At 46.2% G+C, this 22,500-nt stretch overlaps 1 protein-coding gene across 3 annotated transcripts in view; it reads left to right on the top strand.

The window, feature by feature from the left end:
• Positions 1-146: 146 nt before the first annotated feature.
• psda (pleckstrin and Sec7 domain containing a) overlaps positions 147-22,500 on the top strand; it is a 91,316-nt gene continuing 68,962 nt past the window's right edge. Inside the window, exons 1-3 of one of the 3 annotated variants that reach the window (XM_078242614.1) lie at positions 147-288; positions 1,892-1,927; positions 21,752-21,872. Coding sequence is in view for 2 of the 3 variants with exons in the window: in XM_078242612.1 (XP_078098738.1) it covers positions 14,379-16,715; positions 21,752-21,872 (2,458 nt within the window). In the remaining variant the exon portion in view is untranslated. Of the gene's footprint in view, positions 289-1,891; positions 1,928-6,839; positions 7,092-14,201; positions 16,716-21,751; positions 21,873-22,500 lie in introns of those variants that run through there. The other 2 variants (XM_078242613.1, XM_078242612.1) reach the window with 2 other exon arrangements.

The following is a 22,500-nucleotide window of genomic DNA, read 5'->3' as shown; positions in this document are numbered from 1 at the left end:
AAGAGGCTGAAGAAAAAGATGAACCAGAGGGACTCCTGAACGCTGAGAACACTTCATCTCCAGCTGCACTTTCACCGCTACCCGGCATGTAAAGTAACTTAGCTATAGCCGTTACTCCCGGTCACTTAACCGTAACATCTGCCGTATGTGGTGTGGCCGTCGGTTCGCTCGCTACCGACACCGTTCACGTCAAATGGACCTACCGGGAGACTCAGAGTCGGTGCTGCTGTGGTTTCCAAGGGTCGCAGGGAAGCTGCAAGCCCCCCTACATCACATTCTCTCTTGAAGGTAAGTGCGAAACTCCTTTGAAAAACATGTATTTTTAAAACCTGATTTGATATTAGCCAAATTATAAATATACATGAATATAATTGGATATTTTCCGTAATTAACTAGCATCTCCTCGTTATTTCGGCATACGTATTATACAAGGAAACAGCAGCTTATTTTAGTAAAATGTCTACTTTTACAACCCCTCGTCTGTTAGCGGCTGCCTGCTGAGCGGTCGCAACAGCAACGCGAGTATCTTGGAAAAGTCAACATTTCAGCAAAAGCAAATCTGGTTGGTCGATTACATACACGCCGAACTGTAAAGTAAAGCCTTGTGTTTAATGACAGGCTTTAATTGACATAGTAGATTATGTTTACTGTGGAGAATAACCAAGAGGACCGTTAAACTGACACATTTTTGAATGGAGTTCAGGCGTGTTGCTGCTGCCGAGAAGAGCGAGTGTCGGAGCTCGTAAAACCGGCAAAAACGGGTCTTTTTTGTTTAACATAATCTCCTCATTACTTAAGTAATCCTTAAATAAACTGCGTATGAGCATTTTTTATGTTTGCGGTTTTGTTTTATGGGTCAAACTGCTTCATGAAATGGTCTGAACCATACTGAACCGAGTCCTCCGTGTTCATCAGTCAGGATCAGGGTTGTGGAAGGTCGAGCAACCTTTAAAATGACATGACTCAGCTCGCTGATTATTGGCGCTTAGAAATAGAAAACACACCCATAGCTTAATGCATTTTAATGTATAATTGCGTGTATTTGTACCAGTAAAATCATAAGTAGATTAAACTGGAGATTCTGTGTGTGTGTGTGTGTGTGTGTGTGTGTGTGTCTCTCTGAGTGTGTGTTTCTGTTTGTGTGTGTGTTTCTGTGTGTCTCTGTCTCTGTGTGTCTTTCTCCATGTCTGTGTGTGTGTGTATGTATGTGTGTGTGTCTGTGTATGTGTCTGTCTCTCTGTGTGTGTCTGTCTGTCTCTGTGTCTGTCTGTCTCTGTCTCTGTGTCTGTCTGTCTCTGTGTCTGTCTGTCTGTCTGTCTGTCTCTGTGTGTGTGTCTTTCTCCGTGTGTGTGTGTGTGTGTATGTGTGTCTGTGTATGTGTCTGTCTCTCTCTGTGTGTGTGTGTCTGTCTCTGTGTGTGTGTGTGTCTTTCTCCATGTGTGTGTGTCTGTGTGTGTGTGTCTGTCTCTGTGTGTGTGTGTCTCTCTCTGTGTGTGTCTTTCTCCATGTGTGTGTGTCTGTGTGTGTATGTGTCTCTGTTTGTATGTGTGTGTATGTGTCTGTCTCTCTGTGTGTGTCTTTCTCCGTGTGTATGTGTCTTTGTTTGTATGTGTGTGTCTGTCTCTCTGTGTATATGTGTGTGTGTGTGTCTCTCTCACACACACACACACACACAGCAGTGCTGCTGACAGTAATAAATACATACCAACATGGCAGAGCTTTACTGTTGACAGATATGAACGGATGTTTCACAACAACAGGCTGTGAATCGTACGTTGGGTGTATTGTGACATCACTAGTAGTTGGGTAAATGTAGTCGTAGTATTTTAGTTTGTAAAATACAGACACAGTTTGTGTCGCTTTAAGTCGATCTGATCTTCTCTCCTCTCAGACTTCCTGCTGCGTGGCTCCACCTCCTGTAACTGAGGTACTGCAATACACACACACACACACACACACACACAGAGAAAGACACACACACACACACAGAGAAAGACACACACACACACACACAGAGAGAAAGACACACACACACACACACACACACACACACACACACACACACACACACACACACACACACACACACAGACACACACACACACACACAGACACACACACACACACACACACAGACCTACAAACACAGACAGACAGAAACACACACACACACACACACACACACACACACACACACACACACACACACAGACCTACAAACACAGACAGACAGAAACACACACACACACACACACACACACACACACACACACACAGACAGACACACACACACACACACACACACACACACACACACACACACACACACACACACACACACACACACACACACACACACACACACACACACAGAGAAAGACAGACAGACACACACACAGAGACACACACAGACCTACAAACACACACACACACACACACACACACACACACACACACACACACACACACACACAGACAGACAGACAGACACACAGACAGACAGACCTACAAACACAGACAGACAGACAGACAGATAGACAGACAGACAGACAGACACAGACAGACAGACAGACAGACAGACAGACAGACAGACAGATGTGCTTGGTTCAGCGTTCAGACTGATTGATGTTTGCTGTAAATATTCCTGCAGAGACTGAATGCTGTGTTTATTTAAAGGACCCCAGTTGTTCTGCCGCTGGTCATTTTTATTATGCTTCATAACACAAAGAATAACGCCTTATTTGCATATTTAAACATCACATCTCAGAAAACTTGTAACACAACAAAATAATGGTGTCAATGTCTGTAATCAGCCGGGGAAGTTTAATGTTGAGACCTGTTAAATCCACCTGTAGTCTTCAACAGGTCTCCCATCCAGATCTTTAAAGGTCTGGTTCTCAGACGCTGAGCCAATTAAGGATGCACCTAATCCAGATTTTTGGGGTTGGGCTGAATCCTGAACCCCCTGGTTGAGATTCTGCTGAATCCTGAACCCCCTGGTTGAGGTTCTGCTGAGTCCTGAACCCCCTGGTTGAGGTTCTGCTGAGTCCTGAACCCCCTGGTTGAGATTCTGCTGAATCCTGAACCCCCTGGTTGAGGTTCTGCTGAGTCCTGAACCCCCTGGTTAAGGTTCTGCTGAATCCTGAACTCCCTGGTTGAGGTTCTGCTGAGTCCTGAACCCCCTGGTTGAGGTTCTGCTGAATCCTGAACCCCCTGGTTGAGGTTCTGCTGAGTCCTCGTCCCGTCCTCAGTCCATGAACACAGTCAACACATTAATGAAGTAAACAGTGACTGTCCTTCCTTTGCCGTACCTGAAGTTGCTGCATTCTGGCTGCTGTCTGTAGATTCCTTCATGCTCAGCTCGTATTCTTCCAGATGTTTCATACCAGATGTTGTAACAGCGGTGATGTTGTGTATTGTTTAGGGTCCTCGCCACCACCAGACTAATCAGCATTGCAGATTGAACATGTAGCTGGACTTGAATGGCCTTCTTTTGACTGAAAGTACTGCCAAACAACCCTTTTTCTGCTCACCAGTTCCATTTCCACTTCCTCTCAGCCTGCTGCATTGAAGCTCCACCTACGTAAACACCTTCCTGTAATCAACGGCGCCGTCATTACGGCGACCAGCGTAGCGCGGAGTGACAGCGTAGGGTTCAGCAGAAACCCAACCCCGTCAACAAGCCCAATATTCAGCCCAATCAGAAGCCCAATCCTGGATTCAGGGCATCCCTGGTTTTAAACACACGGTGAAGGTCTTCAAAAGGTCTCCAATCCAGATCTTTTAAAGGTCTTGTTGTCAGACTCCGAGCCAATTAAAGTAAGTAATTGTATATAACCACTACCTGTAGTGATTTACCTGGCCGGTTGTATCGACCCAACCCTCGGACACGCAGCGACACCGAAAGGATGACAAACAGGGCTTTCACTACTTCATTTCAGCTCCTCTGGTTAGTTTAGTCAACCCAGGGTTTCCCATAGACTGGATATAAATGGACCAGCAGACCCCGTGTCTCTGGACGGAGACCAGTGACGTCTCTTTCCCGGTGATGGCTGAGCGTTACTGAGCAGCCTCCAACTGAGCTTGAAGACGTAGATGTGACGTGAGCAACCTGTCTGAAAGTTGGAAGTCTTCTGGTAGCTGTGCCAAGAGAAATCTCAATCATTCCCAATCTAGCAGAGACGGAGAGCGTAGGTATATGTAAGGAGATAACATAGACACAGGCTCATTATTGATCACTAAAATGATAGTTAACATTAGTCATTACACTTAAACAGCTGATGGAAGTCCAAACTGCCTGAGAGCTTCTCCTGTACTATACGGTAACTCCTCTACTATGAGACAGGAAGTCTCGTGGTTATGACCCAATCGTTAGCCTATTGTTATAAAAACGTCTGCTACGGAGCCATAACGTGAGCTACAAGGTAATGGAGCCTTTTATACATTGTCGTGTTTCTTTAGAAATAAACAACGGACAAATAGAGTCTTTAAACGCTTCAGATGTAAAGGTATTCTCTGTCAAAGTGACGTCAGAATGAATGGCAGTCAATGGGATGCTAACGGGATGCTAACGGGATGCTAACGGGAGCTGATGGCTTGGTAGCATCAGAATGGCTCCATAGGAGGTTCGAGCTCTGAAGCGAAGCTGACCCCCTTACCCCCTTTGGGGTTTCCCAATCCAGCGATGCGCACGGTCACATAAAAGAGGCGGGGTTTGCACAGCACGACCAATCACAAACATCTTCCAGAGCCGGATATTTTACATAAGAAGAGCAAACTATAATGCTACATAAATAGGAAGAACACAGACACGGTTTTGCAGGCAAAACGCTGTTTTTCCAATTTTCTGTTTTTATTCAGTAGAAATACTGCAATGGTATTCTCTCCCTCATTCCGCCTAGCTACCCCCCCCCCACATGAAAACATCAGTTGCAAGCACCTCTGACCCCAAAGTCTATCAGTTTTGGGTTGACTGACTTCATTTTAACGTCCGTCAGACCGTACGACTTCATCTTAACGTCCGTGTACGACTTCATCTTAACGTCCGTCAGACCGTACGACTTCATCTTAACGTCCGTCAGACCGTACGACTTCATCTTAACGTCCGTGTACGACTTCATCTTAAAGGAACACGCCGACTTATCGGGACTTTGTCTTATTCACCGTAACCCCCAGAGTTAGATAAGTCCAGACATACCCTTCTCATATATTCTCAGAAAGGCTTGCTGCAAAGCATATCCCTCCGCCCAAGTAGCAGCAGTAGCAGAGCTTCGCCTTTCTGAGAATATAGTTCCCAGTATGTATACGGTTAGAAGATGGCTGTGTGTCATGTGACCTTGTTATTTGTACACGCTGTGACTCTACAAATCACAACAATCATAGGAACACGTTGGCGTTATTTTGTCACTTATTGGGAGCAGTAGGCTTGATCAAGATCTGACCATAATTACACTTGTGCTTCCCATAAACTGGCGTTGCCTTAGCCTATTTTTTCAGTTGCAACCCTGGCAGTGGGACGCCATTGTGAGAGCATAATAATAATAATAATAATAATAATAATAATAATAATAATAAAAACTTAATTCAAACCCATGTGCTCAAGAAGCCGAGAAATATACTATATATACTATATAGCCTATACGTAATTCCCTCCGGTGGAAATCCATATCTTTCATTAAAAAAACCATTGGGGAATGTTAACGGGGGTTGTCGGTCTCTAAATGTGAGTGAGTGTTGATTTTAGGGCTGGGCAATATATGGATATTATATCAATATCGTGAAATATGAGACTAGATATCGTCTTAGTTTCTGGATATCGTGATATGACATAAGCGTCTTCTCCTGGTTTTTAAAGGCTGTATTACAGTAAAGTGATGTAATGCTCTGAACTCACCAGACTGCTGTAGCTGTTCTATTATTTCCCTTTACTCACTTAGTCATTATATCCACATTACTGATGATTATTTATCAAAAATCTCATTATGTAAATATTTTGTGAAAGCACCAATAGTCAACACTACAATATCGTTGCGTATCGATGGACACGAGTGTTAAATAGCTCACGTTACTGTAGTGTGTCACCAGTTTAATATTGTATGTGGCGTTTTCTGTAGCGGGGTGCAAATGTTCCACCAGAACCAGTTCCTTTCTGAGACTATTTAGCAGAGACACCGTCGCTGCGTTTGGAGCTCAGCGCCGCCCAAGACCATTGGGATTGGTTTAAAGAAATGCAAACAACCCAGAGAGTTTTATTCTGCTATCCCAGAATGCATCTGTAGTGAAGCCAGACCTTCCTCTGCAGCGCTGTGGAGATAGAGCTGGCTGTCGAGACACGACGTGCAGAACGGCCGTCATCTTTGACAGCTGTAGCTACGGCTACACCACTGGGACAAAGTGCGAAAACACAAGACTTTCACCCAGGAAAAGCGTGTTTGTAAGTCCATAAGTGTCTTCCCGTCTTCCTGCTGATTCCTCCCGTCTGGTTCCACTTTTTGTCAGTTTTTTTTGGGTCAGCAGCTTATAAAAACTTCAGTTCTGGGTTCTTTACATTGGTGGTAGTGAATATGGCGCTTCTTGAAATGCACTATCTTTAGTAATAGAGGGTGTTTGGCCTTCTCTCTTACCTCACACACACACACACACACACACACACACACACACACACACACTAATAATCTGTGCCATCTGCTAGAGCTGCTCATCATTGGCTGAATGAGGCAAGGTCTGCAGGGAGGAGCAGTGGAGGACGTGATTGGCTGGCAGGCTGCCTAGAAGAAGGGGCGGGACGTCAGCTGATTGATAGCGATCGGGGGGGGGGGGGAGGAAGAGGAAGAGGAAGAGGAGGAGTCGGAGGAGGAGGAGGAGACGCTGAGTCGAGTCTGTAAATCCACGATGAGCCGGCTCTGCTGCTGCAGACAACAAGTGTTCAGAGAGAGAGAGAGAGAGAGAGAGAGAGAGAGAGAGAGAGAGAGAGAGAGAGAGAGAGAGAGAGAGAGAGAGAGAGACGGGACGACACAGAGAGAGAGAGCGGAAAAATAGGTTACCACGGCAACTCCGAGGACGTACATTGCTGCAGCGCCGAGGACACACAGGTAAGGTTACAGCTGCTGTCTGTGTATGTCTGTGTGTGTGTGTGTGTGTGTGTGTGTGTGTTGACGCATGTTTCTGCATACGTGTGGTTTTACGTGTGTGTGTTGGTGGATTGAGCAGAGCATGCTGGGAGGAGAGAGAGAGGGAGGGAGGGAGGGAGGGAGAGGAGAATCCTATTAGCAGAGTCCAGGAAAAGTAGGGCTAACTGTGTGCTTATCACACACACACACACACACACACACACACACACACACACACACACACACACACACACACACACACACACACAGACAGACACACACACACACAGACACACAGACAGACAGACAGACAGACAGACAGACACACACACACAGACACACACACTCTCTCTACCTGCAGGGTGATGAATGTTTTTCACCATTCGTTTATAAGTCTTGAGGATCTAAATAAAGTTTTGTTGACAGTCGGCTGATCTGAGAGCAGTTTGAAGGCTCTGTTCAGGTGTGTGTGTTCAGGTGTGTGTGTGTGTGTGTGTGTGTGTTCAGGTGTGTGTGTTCAGGTGTGTGTGTGTTCAGGTGTGTGTGTGTGTGTTCAGGTGTGTGTTCAGGTGTGTGTGTGTGTGTGTGTGTTCAGGTGTGTGTGTGTGTGTTCAGGTGTGTGTGTTCAGGTCTCTGTGTGTGTGTGTATGTTCAGGTGTGTGTGTATGTTCAGGTGTGTGTGTATGTTCAGGTCTGTGTGTGTGTGTATGTTCAGGTGTGTGTGTGTGTGTATGTTCAGGTGTGTGTGTGTTCAGGTCTGTGTGTGTGTGTAGGTGTGTGTGTGTGTGTGTGTGGTGTGTGTGTGTTCAGGTCTGTGTGTGTGTGTTCAGGTGTCTGTGTGTGTGTGTGTGTGTGTGTGTGTGTTCAGGTGTGTGTGTGTGTGTGTGTTCAGGTCTGTGTGTGTGTGTGTGTGTGTGTGCGCACTTATAATAATTTACAGTTTACAGCCACGTTACTAAACCGAGGGCAGAGTTCACGTCAGATAAAAGTCAGAGCTGAAACTATTAGTTGACCGATCGGCAGGAACACAGAATCCCTCAGATTTTATACAAATCTGTATAAAATACAAAAATAAATAAAAATGTGAACATATCTCTACTTCAAGCAGAAAAACACTCCGCTAAATTCTGCAGATTTTTAGTCTGATTCACTGCTGAAAACTGGAAAACCAAAATCCCCAGAATCCGTTTGGACCCAAACTCCAACCACAGTTTCCCTAACGTGTTAGTTAGGGTTTTACTTTAGTTATGTGCACAGATAACAAGACAGAAAAACCAAAATGCATGAAATTAAACAGGTAAATAAGGTTTAAAAACCCTCAAAACATTCACTAAGAAATATATATATATATATATATATATATATATATATATATATATAAAACCCTAACAACAATAACATATAAAATGTAAATAAACTTAGTACAAAAAGTAAGGACGTGTGTATTTGGTAGATTATTTCTCTGTGGTAACTATGCTTTTTGGCAATACATCTTATACTGTTGGAAAGCCTGTTTAGTTCCCTTTCTAATGGTGCTCCATTTGTAAGGAACATGCATTCCTTATGGGGATGAGCAGCAGCGCTGAGTATGTGGGTTGCACCCATGAAATATTTGCCAAATCTTCTCTGCCAATGCCAAACAGCTTATTCTGCCGTTGACCCGTTTGGTGTTTGGTGGATTGGATGATTGAAGTTTGAAGAAACAAGACATATTGGCAATTCAACAATGGATTCATTTCACAAACGGGAGCCTCAGTAGCGTGTGGAAGAACCATACACAGCCACAACAGCCTGGCACCTCCTCCTCACGCTGGTCACCAGCCTGGTCTCACACTGCTGGGGGATGGTGTCCCATTCTTCAACCAGCATTTGTCGCAAGTCAGCCAACGTGGTCGTGTTGGTCACTCTGGCACCAACAGCACCCCAAGCTGATCCCACAAGTGTTGAATGGGGTTGAGGCCAGGCTGTTGTGGCTGTGTATGGTTCTTCCACACGCTACTGAGGCTCCTGTTTGTGAAATGAATACATTGTTGAATTGCCAATATGTCTTGTTTCTTCAAACTTCAATCATCCAATCCACCAAACACCAAACGGGTCAACGGCAGAATAAGCCGTTTGGCATTGGCAGAGAAGATTTGGCAAATATTTCATGGGTGCAACCCACATACTCAGCGCTGCTGCTCATCCCCATAAGGAATGCATGTTCCTTACAAATGGAGCACCATTAGAAAGGCCGCAGGCCCTTTGCTGCATGTCATTCCCTTCATCTGTCCTATGGAAATAAAGGCCTAAAATGGGGACATGTACCCCCTGCAGTCCTCCAGAGTACCCCTAGGGGGACACGTACCCCCTGCAGTCCTCTTAAGTACCCCTGGGGGACATGTACCCCCTGCAGTCCTCCAGAGTACCCCTAGGGGGACACGTACCCCCTGCAGTCCTCTAGAGTACCCCTAGGGGGACACGTACCCCCTGCAGTCCTCTAAAGTACCCCTAGGGGGACACGTACCCCCTGCAGTCCTCTAAAGTACCCCTAGGGGGACATGTACCCCCTGCAGTCCTCTAAAGTACCCCTAGGGGGACACGTACCCCCATTTGAGAAACACTGGTGTACAGTAACCATAGCAATGCACAGAGCTGACCGTACGCCGTAAACTGCAGTAAAAACCCAGATTGAGACGTATATTCTGAATGTGCTGTTTACATGTTCAAAGACCTCTAAAACCTGAATAATACCAGAATATCACACACGTCTTAATCAGAAAATACTATATTCAGAAAAAGGCCTCATTCTGAATATAACTAAATCTTATTGTGTGTGTCTGTGTGTTTGTGTGTGTGTGCGTGTCTGTCTCTATGTGACTTTGTGTGTGTCTGTGTGTGTGTGTCTGTGTGTGCGCGTGTATGTGTATGACTGTGTGTGTGTGTCTGTCTCTATGTGTGCGTGTGTGTGTGTGTCTGTCTCTATATGTGTGTGTGTGTCTCTCTATGTGTGTGTGTGTGTGACTGTGTGTGTGTGTGTGTGTGTGTGACTCTGTGTGTGTGTGTGTCTGTCTCTGTGTGTGTGTGTGTCTGTCTCTATGTGTGTCTGTGTGTGTGTGTGTGTGTGTGTGTCTGTCTCTGTGTGTGTGTGTCTGTCTGTCTGTGTGTGTGTGTGTCTCTATGTGTGTGTGTGTGCGTGTGTGTGTGTGTCTGTCTCTGTGTGTGTGTGTCTGTCTGTCTGTGTGTGTGTGTGTGTCTGTCTCTATGTGTGTGTGTGTGTGTATGTGTGTGTGTGATTTCCTGCAGCCTCTTATGTTTTCATGTGACTTTAGACTTCTCCTCATGATCTAAACCACCAATCTCAACAAACAACAAACGTCTTTCTTCTCCTTAATTCGTACTGAGTCAGACACACGGAAACCGTAGACAGACAACATTCAACAAAGACCGAAAATAAAGCAATAGAACGACAATCAAATATAAAATTAAGAAACAAGTAAATAAGTGTTTGTTGGTACAACCTGCAAAATCAGACAGCTCGTACGAAGGCTGTTTGCATCAAGCTCCTTTAAATCCATTAATATACAAATCTAACTCGCAGTTTTCACGTGATCGTTTGGTCTCAAAAGACCAGAACACATTTTACCACTTAGTTTATTTACAGTTAGTTTGCAGAATGGGTGACAAATGAAAGTAAAACCCAACCTAAAGTGTGTTAAAGGAGACTTCCGGTGGATTTCAACACATAGCTCTGTTGTGTGTAAATGTGGAGAGCTGTCAGTAGCTGCCTACACCGTGTTAGCCTCCTGCTAGCGTTAGCACCCAACAGGCTGAAACAGGGCAGGTTTTGAACGTGTTTTAAGCCTCTAAACAGGCTCTAAATGTCATTACAAGTTGTTGGGATTTAACCCTGTAAATGCTGGATAGTGTGTGTATTGGCCGCTTCAGGGCTCCTATCAAAGAGCACGAGTCACCAGGTGGAGTTTATACTCAGTAGTGCATTACAAGCAGTCACAAGCTGTACATCGTTGCATGTATGACAGTGCAAGCAACAGCTGTTATAACTACTATTATCTGACAGAACAGTGGGTTAATAATCACTTATAGTAACAAATGCTGAAATAAAATGTACAATTTCTATCACACTGTAAAAGTAAAAATGAACATTCTCTCCAGCAGAGTAATGATTAAAGCCCCGAAGACGTATCGCACTAAAATAAAGCAAGCTAGCACATACAATTAGCACGCTAGCAAAACACAGTTAACTAGCTAGCAGCTTCACATCACAGGGTGAAAACGGTTAGTATTCAGTACTCATTTCAGACTGAAACAACTGAGGAATAGCTTAATCTGCTGCCAAAATAACTAAATTTCAAGAGTACGAACTTGCATCGTCTCTGACTTCTGAACAAGCAACTGCTGTAAGGAAACAAAACACGAGGCGATTTCTTACGTAACTTATGTAAGTAGCGTATAGGCCTGCACGATTAATCGTTATACAATCGTGATACGAGCCGACTGGATCACTACGACTGTCTTCTGTGAGTTTTAAACATAGACGGTATGAAATAGGTGTTAAAGAGCTCCCAGCGCTGCAGAGCTCTCCCTTCTCTTCATTGAAGCCTCTGTGTTTACAGGCTGGTGGTGATGCACAATGTGCTAAAGGTGCCAAAAATAATCTATGTTTGGTACTGCCAATGTGTTTTGTTTTGTCATGGCTCATGTGTGCAATAAACATTACACTTCATATTTTTCCCCGAATCGTGCAGGCCTAGTAGCAACTATTGGCGCTTTTCCATCACGTGGTACCTGCTCGCCTCGCCTCTACTCGCCTTTTTTGGTTTTCCATTACGAAAAAAAGTCCCTGGTACCTGCTAACAGGTACTTTATGTAGTACCAGCTCAGTCGAGGTTCCCAGCGAGCTGAGGCGATACCAAAAGGTGACGTGAAAGCGACAGACGGGGGCGTCCTGAACAAACCTTCTATGTTTAAATAGTTCAGCCAGCTGTGTTTATTTCTGCTGCCTCCAGCTTCATCTGAAACTAAATGTGTCTTCTGACAACAACACACCTTCCACGTTCTGTGTGTGTGTGTCGCGTTAGGTCACGGCAGTTTCCTGCGGTGCCGCTATGACGTCCAGCCACGCTGAGGCGGTACTAAAATCTGCAATGGGAAACGGACGCACAGTGAGGCGAGTAGAGTCGAGGCGGGTCGAGCAGGTACCATGTAATGGAAAAACGCCATAACGTAGCCGTAACTACACCCACTGTAACCTACACAGTCTCTGTAGGGTGAGGAATTCACAACACAAGTGTCTACCCATGTGCAGTGATTCCTTCTGAGGGAACACAGGGAATCTGACTGCAGGAGATGTGACAGAAAGACCTAAACGTTCATTCAGCTCTGTTTAGTTCCCGTGTTGATACTGCGAGGAGGGCTTAGGGACCGTCTACAAACTACAACACCGAAAAGAGATGCAAAAATATTTTCAAAAATAGGCATATGCTTATTTTTTTAAAAGTAAGTGCTGTAGTACAACTAGCAGGAGACACGTTATAAATGAGGTAAGTTTGGAGACACTACCTTATTTAATCATTTAATTAATAGCCTACATATGTTTGTTGTAGCTCTTTTCGGTATGTAGACGGTCCCTAAGCAATTGTTTTGCCGTCACAACACCAGAACTATTATGTCTTTCTGTCACATCTCCTGCAGTCAGATTCCCTGTGTTCCCTCAGAAGGAATCACTGCACATGGGTAGACACTTGTGTTGTGAATTCCTCACCCTACAGAGACTGTGTAGGTTACAGTGGGTGTAGTTACGGCTACGTTATGGCGTTTTTCCATTACATGGTACCTGCTCGACCCGCCTCGACTCTACTCGCCTCACTGTGCGTCCGTTTCCCATTGCAGATTTTAGTACCGCCTCAGCGTGGCTGGACGTCATAGCGGCACCGCAGGAAACTGCCGTGACCTAACGCGACACACACACACAGAACGTGGAAGGTGTGTTGTTGTTGTCAGAAGACACATTTAGTTTCAGATGAAGCTGGAGGCAGCAGAAATAAACACAGCTGGCTGAATTATTTAAACATAGCAGGTTTGTTCCACATGGGGACTTATAATGACATTTCGAGCCTGTTTAGAGGCTAAAAACAGGTTTAAAACCTGCCCTGTTTCAGCCTGTTGGATGCTAACGCTAGCAGGAGGCTAACACGGTGTAGGCAGCACTGATTGTTCTCGTGTTTCTCACTACTGACAGCTCTCCACATTTACACACAACAGAGCTACGGGGTGATATCGACCGGGATTCTCCTTTAAGTGTGTACCTAAAGGTTTTTCCACTAGAGTGCGGATCGGGCCACATTTTTCTGTCCGAACCGGCGCGCACAAGAGGCCCAATCATATAGCCAATTGAAATTAAATAATTTTTAACATTAATATGAGTCCCCCCAGCCTGCCTATGGTCCCCCAGTGACTAGAAATGGTGATAGGTCTAAACCGAGCCCTGGGTATCCTGCTCTGCCTTTGAGAAAATGAAAGCTCAGATACAGTATTAGGGGACCACTAAGGCCTATATAAAGAGACTTCAGATACAGTATTAGGGGACCACTAAGGCCTATATAAAAGAGACTTCAGATACAGTATTAGGGGACCACTAAGGTCTATATAAAAGAGACTTCAGATACAGTATTAGGGGACCACTAAGGTCTATATAAAAGAGACTTCAGATACAGTATTAGGGGACCACTAAGGTCTATATAAAAGAGACTTCAGATACAGTATTAGGGGACCACTAAGGTCTATATAAAAGTATCCAAAAAGCAGCATGATATAGGACATTTTAAGGAATGAGGAGGATCTGGACTTGATTAGGACAAAGCTGAAGATGTTAACTTTTAGCACATATTTTCTCAAACCCCACATTATAATTTGTCTTATTTCTATCAATTTCCATCTGCTTGTTTGGTTTTTGATCATGTGGGAAGGCTGTGTGTCATGAAAGGATGTTGTGAGATCTTAAAGAAAGTGAATTTTAGAGATTATCTGCTGCCCATTTGCTTATGAATTGTGTAATATTAACTGTGTCTCTGTCTCTGCTTCCTGTTGCAGGTTGAAGAGATGAGGAGCAGATGGAGGACGGACCTAGTAGTCCATTTCCACCTCTGACCTTAATCAAACAGTTTGGCACTTTACTTTGGGTACCAAAAGGCAAAGGGACCCTTTGCACACAGAGCGACGGTCTAAGGAACAGTAATACCAGGGCATTTAGGTCGCTAAGGTACCAACATGTCCCAGGCAGGTAAAGTCCTCCACCTGTACGTTGAGGTGAGATCTGTTGCTGAGGAAGCAGAGAAGGTGCCGGGAATAAGAGATGATGGGACTGCTCACTTGATACTTCAGTGCCCAGACGTCCTCCCTCACTCCCAGAGAAGCTCCAGCCCCAACCGGACTCAGGATCATTCCCCAGTCTCTCAGCACCAAACTGGGGTTGGAAGCCACAGCTTACCCCCCTCAAAGTCTTCCTCCAGGCAATCAGTCAGCTTCCAACTACAAAACCCTGACGCCACAGGGTCTCCCACCCAGTTCCATCGGCAGGATGTGTTGCAAGACAGTTTGGGACAAATACTCCAGGTTCTTGCGCCTGCAATGACTGCTCCAGGTCAACATGGCTCATTGGCACGCACCCCTACCTCTGACATGGATCCCTCCCGAGAAAGGGTGCTTATCTCCCCATCTTCTACATCTTCTGGGCTGCTGACTGTACCCTCCACACCTACCAGCAACCGCAGGTCCTATGAGGTCCCAGGGGTGGGGGGTGAGAAGGGGAAGACATCTGTGGTGACCTTTGGCTACATAGAGAAAGCTAACATTCACAGCATGGGGGGACGCCACACCTCTGTGTGCCAAAGTGAGAGAGCGAGAACAGAGTGCCACCTCCAGAAGAGGATGAATGACCCAGTGTGGTACCCTTACCCTAATCCCCCTAACTCGTTTCATAATCAATCCCCACAGCGCTCGCCTTACATACAAAGGTCAACCCCAGACACAGTTGCCAGAGATGCCACCTACAGGGCCTTTGAGGAGTTTGGATCCCCAGATCTCAGGCGTAGGTTCGCTGATCACAGTCCAGGGAATTGCAGCCCGACTCTGCCATGGAGCTACCAATCCCCTCGCTGCCCTCGGTCCTGGCAGGGGTCACCTATCCTTTCCCGTAGCACTGTCACCCTGCCATCCAAGGCCCAGCTCCTGGAGATGGAAAGGGGAGTCTGCCGTGGTTCCGTGAATGGATTACCCAGAAGTCCAGCCTCTGAACAACTCTGTGCCCACACTGGGTACTCCTCCCCCTCAGCGGCTCCAACCTCACCTCTTCGCGTACATGGCTCGCCCCAACAGAGCCAGAAGAGGCTGTTTGTTGGGGACGAGAGCCCCAGGTTGTCCAGCAAATTCCATCCACCATTGCCCGCGGGGAGACCCACAGACATCCAGCACGAGATCCCAACTAGCATATTCCCCACCAGCAACTGTTCCAGGACTATTGGGAACCCACAACACATCAGCAACACCACTCATAACGCTACAGACAGTATACACTACAGTACTAATGATAACTTATCCAGCAAGACACACTACAAATCCCACTGCAGTAGCAGAGCCAGTGATGCGGTCAGCCCTAACAACAGCAGGAGGAGCGTCTCCTCATCCGTAAATGCTGAAATGTCTTGTGATTTAGCAGTGGGAGCTACCAAACTGTCCACCATTTTTCCAGAAAGCCATACTCCCTCTGCAACACCATCTCAAACGGAGTCCCTGAGGTCAGAGTGTCCCAAGATGGGACGGTCATTCCTGAGAGAATCCCAACCTAACGCCACTCTTCATAGACAAAGCTCCCCTGAGCTTTTACACACTGAGAACCAGAACCACAAATGGAAAACAGACCAAGCAATACCTCAGACCAGACCAGGACCCGTCTCTCCTCTCTTATCCCAGAAAGGCCGGTCTTCACCAGCATCTCCAGCCTTGCCGGCTAGGTCGCACCGTGCAGCCACTTCTCAATCACCAGTTTTGGATCCACAGCATCAACCCACAAGGGACGTGTCAGCCCTGCACCGCTACCAACATCCACAGTACACCGGAGAACACAAAACGCCTGACATGGAGTGCAAGCAGTATGATCACCTCTTTGACAAATCGCTTAAGAACAGCCCTGAACTCTCCAGGAGACTTATCTCGAGCCAAAACACAGAAGCATTGCCTGTGAGCTGGAGCAGTCAGTGGAGGGACACTGGACCGGTCCAAGACCGAGACGAACACTGCGAAGAAAACTACACACAGTCAGCGTCTAGAGTTTACATTCCCAGCAAAGAAGAGTATCAAAGGAAGGTCGTAGGAGACAAAGGAATAAGCATGTCCTTGCAGGAGTACCAGACGCCAGTTTTAAATGTTTCCAAGAACGAGAGGGAGGATGTCCAGGATCACAGCGGGGCTATTTGCACATCCTCTCAAAGCTCCAGTGGGGTAACAGGCAGCATGGGAGATTCCCAGATGGACAGAAACGACAGTCCGTGTCCCGAAACCTCGAGCCAGTCCAGCCACGATACGGCAGACACCGGCTCAGGGATACAGGTCGGCTGGGTGGGAGGGTGGCAAGGGTTTGGTTGTATGTTGTGTGAGGAGGTTATCGTGTAGATTAAGTGTATGTTTTGAGTCTGTGTGGAGGGGGAGGTTGGCTGTCAATGATTCTGACTGATCAAGTCATGACTTATTGTCACATTTACCTCCAAAAACAATAAATATATAACAGAAAACCAAAGTTCTTCCCCACCAGTGAGTGAGCTTCTGTTCCTCAGTGTATTTCTATCATGGAGGGTTTCTATCATCATGCTGGGAAACAGAGCTAAGCTAGTGAGCGAGCAAGGTGACGTATATCGTGGGAGACAAAAGATGTAATTCACTGACAATTATCTTTTAAACTTAAAACATCTGGGGCCCTATTTTAACGATCTAAGCACACGGCGTGAAGCGCCTGCTGCAGGTGTGTTTAGGGCGTGTCCAAATCCACTTTTGCTAGTTTGACGGCGGTAAAAAAGGGTCCGTGCGCCGGGCGCATGGTTCAAAAGGGTTGTACTTAGTGTCTTCATTAATCAGAGGTGTGTTTTGGGCGTAACATGCAATCAACCAATCAGAGATCATCTCCCATTCCCTTTAAAAGCCAGGCGCGTTTGGACCTTGGAGCATTGCTGTTATGATGGAGGATCTGCACCGTAATATTTGTATTTGTAATCTTCTGCATGTGTGTGTGCGTGTGTGTGCTGTGTCCCTGTGTGTGTAACAAGCATAGTGTGCACGTGCTGTGCACGAGCCTAGGAGCATTTTACTAATGCTCTGTTAAAATAACAATGAAATGCTGCGTTATTGACTTTAGACCAGGTTTTTGTTGGTCAATGGTGCCATCACTTCCCACTGCCTCAACATAGCAATACTCCCAGAATGCACCTGAACACACCTCCCTGTAAGACCAGCACGCCCAGAATGCACCTGAACACACCTCCCTGTAAGACCAGCACACCCAGAATGCACCTGAACACACCTCCCTGTAAGACCAGCACGCCCAGAATGCACCTGAACACACCTCCCTGTAAGACCAGCACGCCCAGAATGCACCTGAACACACCTCCCTGTAAGACCAGCACGCCCAGAATGCACCTGAACACATCTCCCTGTAAGACCAGCACGCCCAGAATGCACCTGAACACACCTCCCTGTAAGACCAGCATGCCCAGAATGCACCTGAACACACCTCCCTGTAAGACCAGCATGCCCAGAATGCACCTGAACATACCTCCCTGTAAGACCAGCACGCCCATGGGCCACAGATGGGCGCAGGTGCATTTGCTGTTTAAATGACGTGGGCGCTGGACGGAAAACTGACAACTGCGTCGGTCTTAAACTAGCAAAGACACTTGGGTCGGGCTTTGCGCTGCGCTGGGTGCAGGATAGGGCCCCATGTGTGTAATTCATGGCTCAATTCAAACGGGATCAAAACAGTATCTGTCTCTCCCCGTTCACTACCGGACACATTTGTTTCCGAAAAAAAGATCCTATGGGGTCCACCAATAGCGGAGGGACTTTGCCTCGGGACTTTGCCTCTCTATACTTCTTGTATTGTCTATTAGTAGGGTTAAGTTTGTTACAGTTTAAAGGAGGTCAAACACACACACACACGTCTTGGGCATAGTGCTGCAATCTGTTCACAACACAAACATGTCACAGAAAAACCATTCTAAAATAAACATAAGATCAACGAAGCATCTCAGGACATAAAGGAAGGACACATATGACTGTACAGACAGTACGACATCTTAAATAGTAACAGTAAATAGTAATACTTAAAGTGCAACATGTGCCGGTGTATTTATTGCACTTTTGCTCTGTTGTGCTAAGATTTACTGTTGGAGTTCAGCAGCTTTATAGACGTTGGGATTAGGGATGCACCAAATCCAGATTTTTGGGGTTCGGCCGAATCCTGAACCCCCTGGTTGGGGTTCTGCTGAATCCTGAACCCCCTGGTTGAGATTCTGCTGAATCCTGAACCCCCTGGTTGAGATTCTGCTGAATCCTGAACCCCCTGGTTGAGGTTCTGCTGAGTCCTCGTCCCGTCCTCAGTCCATGAACACAGTCAACACATTAATGAAGTAAACAGTGACTGTCCTTCCTTTGCCGTACCTGAAGTTGCTGCATTCTGGCTGCTGTCTGTAGATTCCTTCATGCTCAGCTCGTATTCTTCCAGATGTTTCATACCAGATGTTGTAACAGCGGTGATGTTGTGTATTGTTTAGGGTCCTCGCCACCACCAGACTAATCAGCATTGCAGATTGAACATGTAGCTGGACTTGAATGGCCTTCTTTTGACTGAAAGTCCTGCCAAACAACACTTTTTCTGCTCACCAGTTCCATTTCCACTTCCTCTCAGCCTGCTGCATTGAAGCTCCACCTACGTAAACACCTTCCTGTAATCAACGGCGCCGTCATTACGGCGACCAGCGTAGCGCGCGGAGTGACAGCGTAGGGTTCAGCAGAAACCCAACCCCGTCAAAAAGCCCAATATTCAGCCCAATCAGAAGCCCAATCCTGGATTCAGTGCATCACTGGTTGCAACACGTTCTCACACCCATCTCGTAAAATATGGACGGGACTATTGACGTCCCTTTAGCGCTTTAAGTAAACGTGCTTGGTCGGGACTATTGCCGTCCCCTTTAGACGCTGATAAGTAAACGTGCTTGGTCGGGACTATTGACGTCCCCTTTAGAGCTATAAGTAAACGATGCTTGGTCGGGACTATTGCCGTCCCTTTAGAGCTATAAGTAAACGTGCTTGGTCGGGACTATTGACGTCCCCTTTAGCGCTATAAGTAAACGTGCTTGGTCGGGACTATTGCCGTCCCTTTAGCGCTATAAGTAAACGTGCTTGGTCGGGACTATTGCCGTCCCTTTAGCGCTATAAGTAAACGAGCTTGGTCGGGACTATTGACGTCCCTTTAGCGCTATAAGTAAACGCGCTTGGTCGGGACTATTGACGTCCCTTTAGCGCTATAAGTAAACGTGCTTGGTCGGGACTATTGACGTCCCTTTAGAGCTTTAAGTAAACGTGCTTGGTCGGGACTATTGCCGTCCCTTTAGAGCTATAAGTAAACGTGCTTGGTCGGGACTATTGACGTCCCTTTAGCGCTATAAGTAAACGTGCTTGGTCGGGACTATTGACGTCCCTTTAGAGCGATAAGTAAACGTGCTTGGTCGGGACTATTGACGTCCCTTTAGAGCTATAAGTAAACGTGCTTGGTCGGGACTATTGACGTCCCTTTAGAGCTATAAGTAAACGTGCTTGGTCGGGACTATTGACGTCCCTTTAGAGCTTTAAGTAAACGTGCTTGGTCGGGACTATTGCCGTCCCTTTAGAGCTATAAGTAAACGTGCTTGGTCGGGACTATTGACGTCCCTTTAGCGCTATAAGTAAACGTGCTTGGTCGGGACTATTGCCGTCCCTTTAGCGCTATAAGTAAACGTGCTTGGTCGGGACTATTGACGTCCCTTTAGTTCTATAAGTAAACGTGCTTGGTCGGGACTATTGCCGTCCCTTTAGAGCTATAAGTAAACGTGCTTGGTCGGGACTATTGACGTCCCTTTAGCGCTATAAGTAAACGTGCTTGGTCGGGACTATTGACGTCCCTTTAGAGCGATAAGTAAACGTGCTTGGTCGGGACTATTGACGTCCCTTTAGAGCTATAAGTAAACGAGCTTGGTCGGGACTATTGACGTCCCTTTAGAGCTATAAGTTAACGCGCTTGGTCGGGACTATTGACGTCCCTTTAGAGCTATAAGTAAACGTGCTTGGTCGGGACTATTGACGCCCCTTTAGAGCTATAAGTAAACGTGCTTGGTCGGGACTATTGACGCCCCTTTAGAGCTATAAGTAAACGTGCTTGGTCGGGACTATTGCCGTCCCCTTTAGAGCTATAAGTAAACGTGCTTTGGTCGGGACTATTGCCGTCCCCTTTAGCGCTATAAGTAACGTGCTTGGTCGACTATTGACGCCCCTTTAGAGCTATAAGTAAACGCGCTTGGTCGGGACTATTGACGCCCCTTTAGAGCTATAAGTAAACGTGCTTGGTCGGGACTATTGACGTCCCCTTTAGCGCTATAAGTAAACGTGCTTGGTCGGGACTATTGCCGCCCCTTTAGCGCTATAAGTAAACGTGCTTGGTCGGGACTATTGACGTCCCTTTAGAGCTATAAGTAGACGTGCTTGGTCGGGACTATTGACGTCCCTTTAGAGCGATAAGTAAACGTGCTTGGTCGGGACTATTGACGTCCCTTTAGCGCTATAAGTAAACGTGCTTGGTCGGGACTATTGACGTCCCCTTTAGAGCTATAAGTAAACGTGCTTGGTCGACTATTGACGCCCCTTTAGAGCTATAAGTAAACGTGCTTGGTCGGGACTATTGCCGTCCCCTTTAGAGCTATAAGTAAACGTGCTTGGTCGGGACTATTGACGTCCCCTTTAGCGCTATAAGTAAACGTGCTTGGTCGGGACTATTGCCGTCCCCTTTAGCGCTATAAGTAAACGTGCTTGGTCGGGACTATTGACGTCCCTTTAACGCTATAAGTAAACGTGCTTGGTCGGGACTATTGACGTCCCTTCAGAGCGATAAGTAAACGTGCTTGGTCGGGACTATTGACGTCCCTTTAGAGCGATAAGTAAACGTGCTTGGTCGGGACTATTGACGTCCCTTTTGACGCCGTTATGTTAAGGAAAAGGTCGTGGGAGGGCGTACAGTTCTGTGACGCGGGAGGAAAGAAAAAATCGACTATAGCAAGCAGGAGGTGAACCCCGCTCTCCTGGGTGAAAGTCCTGTGTTTGACCCATCCACCTCCCCCAACCATCCTCCTTACGTACTCCTCTCTAAATCCTCTGTAACTGCTGCTCTCCCCGGTGCGTTACACAAACACGCTGAAAGACTTTTTCGTCGCATCAGACACTGACAGCCACTGTCCAAACGTCCTGATTTTACGAGTTCGGAATGAAAACAGGTTGCTGGTTGGGATAAACAATAACTTAAGTCTGTCACATATGCACTAAATATGCTGTCTTTCCTCTTCATGCAGTCGGACGCCGGCTCAGCAGCGTCTTTGTTGTCGACTCCATCCTCCCGATCGCAGAAGATCGCCCAAGCCAAGTGGGACTTCCTGTTCGGAGTTCAGACGGAGGAGAGTCGCTGCGGTAAAGGTTATTGTACTTTGTGTTCAGTTATCTGTTTATTGATTAACCTGTAGTTCATCAGAATCAGTTTTACTGGCCAAGTATACGTACATACACAAGGAATTTGACTTCGGTAGGTGTTAACTCTCTATACATTCAACAAATAGACCAACCCGGTCTCACGCCAGTTCGTGAAATGGTCACGTTATTTTGATTTATTGATTTGTGTACAGGTTACGATTTTGAACGTGACCTGTAATGGGGGCCCTTACTGGTTATGACAATTAGTCACCGATATGGGGTGTCTAGTCAGGACACGGACGGCAGGGACATTCTTTATAATACAGATGCACAGGCACTATTTCTTCACACAGTAGGTGTGGCTGTAAAGGAAACAAATAAACATCAATGTTAACTAACATAAACACAACTGAGGCTAATGACTCCCTAGTTACTTAAATATACACGTGCTAAACATGTCCTGAAAACGGAAACTACAATAAGAATACCATAAAAGCTATACAATGGAGATAAAGGCTGTCACGTACTGTAAACTCCATAATAAATTGCTTATATTAACTATATAATATAATATAATTGAAACTTACTTGTGGTCACTGATGCCAAAGAATGTCTAATAAGGGAAGAAGGTCCC

Source organism: Sander vitreus, chromosome 23 (genome assembly GCF_031162955.1).
Source record: "Sander vitreus isolate 19-12246 chromosome 23, sanVit1, whole genome shotgun sequence".
Lineage (NCBI taxonomy): Eukaryota > Metazoa > Chordata > Actinopteri > Perciformes > Percidae > Sander > Sander vitreus.
This window is presented reverse-complemented; position numbering and strand designations above follow the sequence as displayed.